Here is a 6,338-nt window from a genome sequence, read left to right as displayed (position 1 = left end):
CCCCCCCCCCCCCCCCCCCCCCCCCCCCCCCCCCCCCCCCCCCCCCCCCCCCCCCCCCCCCCCCCCCCCCCCCCCCCCCCCCCCCCACTCCAGGTCACCGTGCAGGAGGCTCCCCACCTCCCCCCCCACTGCCGGTGACCACGCACACGGCTCTAGCAGCATCCACCTGTGACACCAGGCAGCACTTTGACACTTCTTTTCAGAAAACAATTTTAGGTCTTCCTGTGCATAATACACACCCACAAACCAGCATTTTCTGGGGTTCATGACCTGAACGTAGGGCTTTAAGAGAGCAGTGTGTGGGCAAAGGGCCGGGCGGGCTTGGTGGCGGCTTTGTTTCTGGGTCCAGCACATCATCACTGTGCTGTCCTTGCAAGACCTCCCGGGCATCACCCCCGCTATGTGACGGTGCCGGCAGTGCCCTGGATCGATGCTGGTCCAGGACGCCTGTGACCCCATGTCGTGCTGCACTGGATGGGGGACCCTGGGAGTCCCAGCAGGCTGGGGCCCCCGAGGGGGTGAAGTGGGCGGGCCTGCTGCCTCACATCCCAACTCTCTTCTCTCCTAGGGCATCGCCTTCAAGGGAGAAGAAGGGGTCATGGGCTTCTCTGGCCCACGGGTAAGCGAGGCGCCATAACTGTGGTTTTCTTTGACTCGTGTTGAGTAGACTGCATCCTTAGAGCAGCCTCGAGGGTCCCTGTGGGGTCCGGCCGGAGGCACAGAGACGGCCCACAGACCCCCACCTCCCACGCACAGCCTCCCCACTCCCAGCGGCCCACGGACCGTGGGGTGGACCCGCCGTCCCCCCCGTAACTGATGTTGGAGACTCTGGACCTCCACTGCCGATGGGCGGGGCCAGAGCACACACACCTGTCTGCGAGGCGGCCGCCACCCATGGTGGCAGAAAGGTGGACCGTCCCCAACACAAGCAGTTGATTCTTGTTTCCCTGAGAGTCCAAAGCACCCCAGGCAGGACAGTGGGTGGGGTGCTGGGGGCCAGGGGGTGTCTCCCCCATGGACACTCAGCACCTGTGGCTCCCATGCCTGAGGGCAGACCTCTGTCCTCAGGGCGTGGCCTCCAGGGACACCTGTCACCTCTGCCCTCCCTCCATCAGCCAGAGCTCCTCACCCGCCACACCTCCCCGCAAGGGCACTGGGAAATGTGGCCAGGGCCGTGGGCCAGAACAAAGGCAAAGTGGCCCTGTGGTGGCCCTCCGGTAGCCACCGCCACTAAAAAGGCACAAGTTAGAATCTTCGAAAATAAGAAGAGACCCTGAGAAAGTTGGGGAGAGCCTCTGCTAACGCCTTCGCTGGTTGGGCCATTCCGTCTTTCTAGATTTTTCCGTAGTCTTTAGGCGGTAGATGTGATGCATCATATGCAAATATCTCTAAAGTGACTCGCCTCCTTCAGAAAATATAAGGGTCTTCAGGTGGTTTTGATACTTCCATAGGAAAGCACTTCATGTCAGCCCGCGTCAGGGGCCAAACTGTGGCCTCCGGGAAATGTTGCGGCACTTTCTGAGACGTTATCACTTCTGTTTTCTGTCCCAACCCAGGGTGCTCCTGGCTTCGATGGCGAAAAAGGCTCACCAGGACAAAAAGTAAGTCTGCGGCACGTGTTTTCTTCACCACTGTGCCTTAGAGAGTATTCCCTGTTAGCACGGATGCGTCCACAGAGTTCTGGCCGCGAGCGGTGCGGCGTTGCAGGGAGAGGACGCACTGGACGTGCCCCCGAGCCCTTGCTGGTTTCCAGCCCCTGCCGTTCGAAGCCACCGCACTGTCAACACTACGGGACACACCTCTTGGCGCCCATGGGCCAGGATTCCCATTATTTGGACCTAGGGAGTTTAGGGAAAGAGACTTTTTTGAAAAATCAGTTCAGCCTCTGAATCATGACTCCATTGAAGCCTGGGCCCCACCCCGGGTGGCGGTGTCCATGGGGCTCGTCAGCCCCCGCGGGGAGCTCCCCCACCTTTGTCCGGGGACTTCAGATGGACTTGGCCTCTGGGGTTCGGCTCCCGACGGCGCTGGCTCTAGACTTGGGCGCCGCCAACCCTCTGCTGACCCGCTCGCAGCGGGACGGGCCTCAACCCTTCCCGCCTGCAGCCCTGGCTCGTCTGGCTCCTCCCGTTCCGGTCCTTTCATCCCAAACTCGGGCCAGGAAGCTGACACCAGGGTTCCCCTAATCACAGCCACGTTCTCATGACCTTAGTAACGGACTCGGTGCCCCCAGAGGCAGCGTTCCGGGGGGCGGCTGTCCAGGCTGACCCCAAGCAAAGGCCACAAGGCCAAATTCCAGCGTAGGGGGTTCATTAATCAAGTGAAGAGACAGAGAGCTAAGGCAAACATGAACATCTACAAGGGATCCATCTCCGCTGCCCACGGAACTGTGTTCTTACTTTCATTGCCTGCCGCGAGCCAGGAAACCATAATTGTGGGTTTTTCCTGCGCCCAGCACTCGGGAGTTATGTAGGTTTTTTTTAATGCAGTTGGATACAGCTGTCCCCTGGAACTCACTGTTTATGTGAAACAAGACTCCAGGTTAGACACTGGCCACCCGGGGCCTCTAAGTGCTGCGGCCAGATGTCAGCATCGAAGGCTGCATCTTCCACGGGAGGATGGGGACACTTCCAGCCAAATGGGACGTCCCTGTGGGGAGACAGTTTACTCAACCATACAAATAGGAAATGCCGGGATACACATAGATGGCAGAGCTCCCGCTCTTTAGACCGCACGGTGGGCGTGGGACGCCATCTCCCTTAACAAGTGCCCCGTGATCCCCAGCGCGCTGCTCAGTTACTCATCTGATCCCCAGATAATCCCACCTTGAACGCACAACCCTGTTGTTGTGTCGGAGCCTAGAGACCCAGAGATAATCCTTTAGAGTTGCTTCAACTCCTGGTGAGCCTGGCAGTTGGGGTCCCGCTCCCTGTGGTCTCATGTGACCCTAAGTACCAATTTCCCCCTTTACTCTGCCGAGTTCTACGTAATACTCAGCCTGCCCCCCCAGCCCACCCACTGCTGCCAAGAACTCACAGGGAAACTTCTAGATCATTGTTTTGGCTTTTGGGGTTCCCGCAGCCAATAGAGAGATCCATAAATGAATAGAGAGAGCCAGACGTGAGAGAGAGCCTGAACACTTTTCAATCTTTCCCTTTCCCCTGTGGGCTTTCAGTAGTGCCTGGCTCAGTCCAAACCTTTGCTCAGACATATTTTGGAAGTGTTGGTGCCATTGTGGTTTAGGGTAGTAAGCACATCCTACCGGGGTGCCCGCTACTGGTCAGCGCTGGCGTCACACCCAGCCGGATGATGCTCAGGGGCGGAGGACGACATGCATGTTTGGCGGCGTCCAGCAGGTGTCTGGGCTGAGTTGTTATGTGGGCGCACGCACAGCTGAGACCTGAGCGCCTACTGCCAGCCAAGGTCATAGGCAAGCTCCTTAAGAACGCCTCGTCCATCTCAAGAGATGGCCGCCAAGGAGATCAGTCGGACATCGGAGAAATTTGCCTTCACTTCTGAATCTGAATCTTCGCTTCCGGCTCCACCTCGTGTGAAAGGCGGTCCGTCTACGTCACAGGCCTGAGAAGCACGAAGTTCACCCCATCATTTCTCATGCTAAACAGCAGGACTGCCAGCACGCGAATGCCGGCATTCCGGAATATCCTGTAAAATAACCACTGGCTCCTGGTATTCTAAATGTGGGGCCTCACATACATATTCGTTGGCAAGAGGGAATGAATTTCTAGGTTTTTTTAAAAAGCTTTACAGATACATCCAGCTATGATGTGGTTGGTGAGGGTAAACATTCTCTTCCATTCAGGGGAATTAGAAACAGGACTGAGCGCTTTTTAAATGAAGAGAAGAATTCTAAATTAAGGTGCATTAGTTAACGTTTCTGTTTGGGGCTCACTAAAATTTTTCAAAAATCCCTCCTGGGGGAAGGTTTGAATCGCTGAGTTGATCGTAGAATCACTGAGTGGGGCAGCCCGGCCCCCGTGCCTCCTGAAGTGACGGAGCGGGAAGGACACAACACACCTTGGGAACAACTCTTGCTCAGAAGGTGCACTGGTGTCTGGGCCCCCCAGGAGAGCCCGTTGGTAGAGGGACCACACGGGACGGAGGTGCACGTCGTCCACACCACGAGGAAGGCTGGCCCGCCTCCACCAGTGGTGCCGGTGGCCCAGTTTCTTCAACAGCAGCAACAAGAAAAGTTACCAAAAAAGTAGAAAGGAGGAGGAAACTATTAAGAATTATGATACAGGGGTGCCAGGGAGGCTCAGTCAGTTAAGCATCCAACTTAGGCTCAAGTCATGATCTCACAGCTCGTGAGTTCAAGCCCCATGTCGGGCTCTGTGCTGACAGCTCGGAGCCTGGAGCCTGCTTTGGATTCTGTGTCTTCGGCTCTCTCTGCCCCTCCCCCGCTCACTCTCTGACTCAAAAACACAAATATTTTTTAAAAGTTTTAAGTAATTACGAGGCTTACGAGCCCATCAGCCACGGGTGACATTTAGACTTTGAGACCGTAATCCGGGAAAGCTGGGCACAGAGTGAATAGTAGGTAATTTTAGTGAGCTGTTGTTAGTTTTGTCAGCCATAATAATGGTACTGTGGTCACTTCTTTAAATTCTATGTTAGAGGTAAAAATAAGCACTGAACATCTTTCCTGCAGGGAAGCAAAGGACTGGATGGTTATCAAGGCCCTGACGGACCCCCAGGACCCAAGGTGAGCTCAGTTTTCCTCTGGCTGGAGGTCTGGTCTCCTGCCGTTGACCCCGTTGGAGGAGGGGTCCTCTGTCCTGTGTGATACTAGCTACACAAACACACAACACCCCGCACTGGACAGACGAGACGCACACGGATTTACCGGTCACGTGTCCGGGCCTCACGGCGCCGCACGCCAAGCAAGGGCACGTGGAGGCCACACTCGGGATCTGTGCCCGGGAACAGCGTGGACCAGTGGGGCTGTGGGGCCAGGCTTTGTAGTAACAAGAGCGTGGGGCACCCCGTGTTCCCAAGGGGGCATATGATTAACTCGTTTGCAGAATGGGCCGGCAGGGGGGTGAGGACCAGTAGGCTGAGGAGCAGGTGGGGTGCAGGTGGTCAGGTGATGGGGACCCAGCCAGGCGAGGAGACTTTTCTGCTGGTGGGGAGCGGATCCGGTGAGGATGGGGGGTTCAGCTGTCGCCTTCGGGGGGGCCCCACTGGGAGACTCAAGGACACGGAGGCGGCGCTGGAAACTTTTCGGTCTGACGATCCAGATCAGGGTATAGTCCCCTCCACCCAGCTGCTGTGTGGCTGCAAGCCGGTATCCGATGGGTAGTTGGGGTACACGGGGAACCGTCTCCACTGCAGAAAGTCGTCCCCGCCCACTTCCGGTGCTTGGCAAGGGCTTCAACTCGAGGTTGGTGCCCGCCCTGTTGCCCTCGGTGGGTGTGGCTGGCGGCCGGAAGGCCCGCCCCCACCGCGGCTGGGCCGAGCGGGGCCCCAGCTGAAGGTGCACATTCAGCCTCATGTCCTGGGAATAGGGGTCGTTTCCAAAACTCCAGAGGGTGGGTCTCACATCCTTCTGTCTTCCTCTTGTCTTCCCCCAGGGAGAAGTGGGAGACCGCGGCCCCCCAGGTGCACCTGCGTACTCGCCTCACCCCTCCGGGGCCAAAGGTGTGTACGTGACTTCCCCTGCGCGTTTACCTGCATGGGATTCTCTTCTGTTTCGGACACAGAGTCATAAACTGGCAAGAAAGGTTTTCAACGTAAAACAAAGCGAAGCAAAATGAAAGATGTTTGGAACATCACAACTTCATCAAATGCTTAAATGAGGCGCCGCAGAGGGGCTGAGGGAGCGCCCTCTGCTGGGCGGCCCCGCGCCCGGCACCCGTCGAGCCGGTTCTGGTTCCGCCCCCGGAGAGCCCCTGGAGAAACCCAGGCCTCCGGCACCTCCGCCTCCGGCGGGACTCCCTGCCGCCCTCGCAGGTTTCTGCCCCACGGGCCCCGGGCGCTTGCGCCTCCTGCTGGCCAGTCTGAAGCCTGAGCTTGGCCATCATCCGTAATCTATAAACAGCCACCTCCTTTTCACCTTGGAGGAGTCCCAGGTGTTGGCGTGACCGACGCCCGGGAGAGGCCCCCGGCGCCCCGTTGACTCCTGAGTGTGCGTGAAAGGGTTTGCGTGTGTCGCAGGTAACGCCCATCTGGTGATTTCACTCAGCCTCCCACCCTCGCAGGATCGTTACCAAAACACGAGCCTAACTCTGATAAGAACAGGAGACTCAGGACCTGTATGAATGTGAGTCCTTCTAGGTTAAAAAGGCGATTTCCAGCACCCCTCTGAGTGATCACATGTG

General features: G+C 57.6%; 1 protein-coding gene across 1 annotated transcript in view; it reads left to right on the top strand.

The window, feature by feature from the left end:
- The window catches only part of COL4A2 (collagen type IV alpha 2 chain), a 155,105-nt gene that overhangs the window by 109,043 nt on the left and 39,724 nt on the right, over nucleotides 1–6,338 (top strand). The window contains exons 19-23 of the mRNA XM_029938399.1: nucleotides 419–518; nucleotides 569–619; nucleotides 1,557–1,601; nucleotides 4,670–4,723; nucleotides 5,592–5,658. Of these exons, the coding sequence (XP_029794259.1) occupies nucleotides 419–518; nucleotides 569–619; nucleotides 1,557–1,601; nucleotides 4,670–4,723; nucleotides 5,592–5,658 (317 nt within the window). The remainder of the gene's footprint in view (nucleotides 1–418; nucleotides 519–568; nucleotides 620–1,556; nucleotides 1,602–4,669; nucleotides 4,724–5,591; nucleotides 5,659–6,338) is intronic.

Source organism: Suricata suricatta, chromosome 4 (genome assembly GCF_006229205.1).
Source record: "Suricata suricatta isolate VVHF042 chromosome 4, meerkat_22Aug2017_6uvM2_HiC, whole genome shotgun sequence".
Taxonomy (NCBI): domain Eukaryota; kingdom Metazoa; phylum Chordata; class Mammalia; order Carnivora; family Herpestidae; genus Suricata; species Suricata suricatta.
This window is presented reverse-complemented; position numbering and strand designations above follow the sequence as displayed.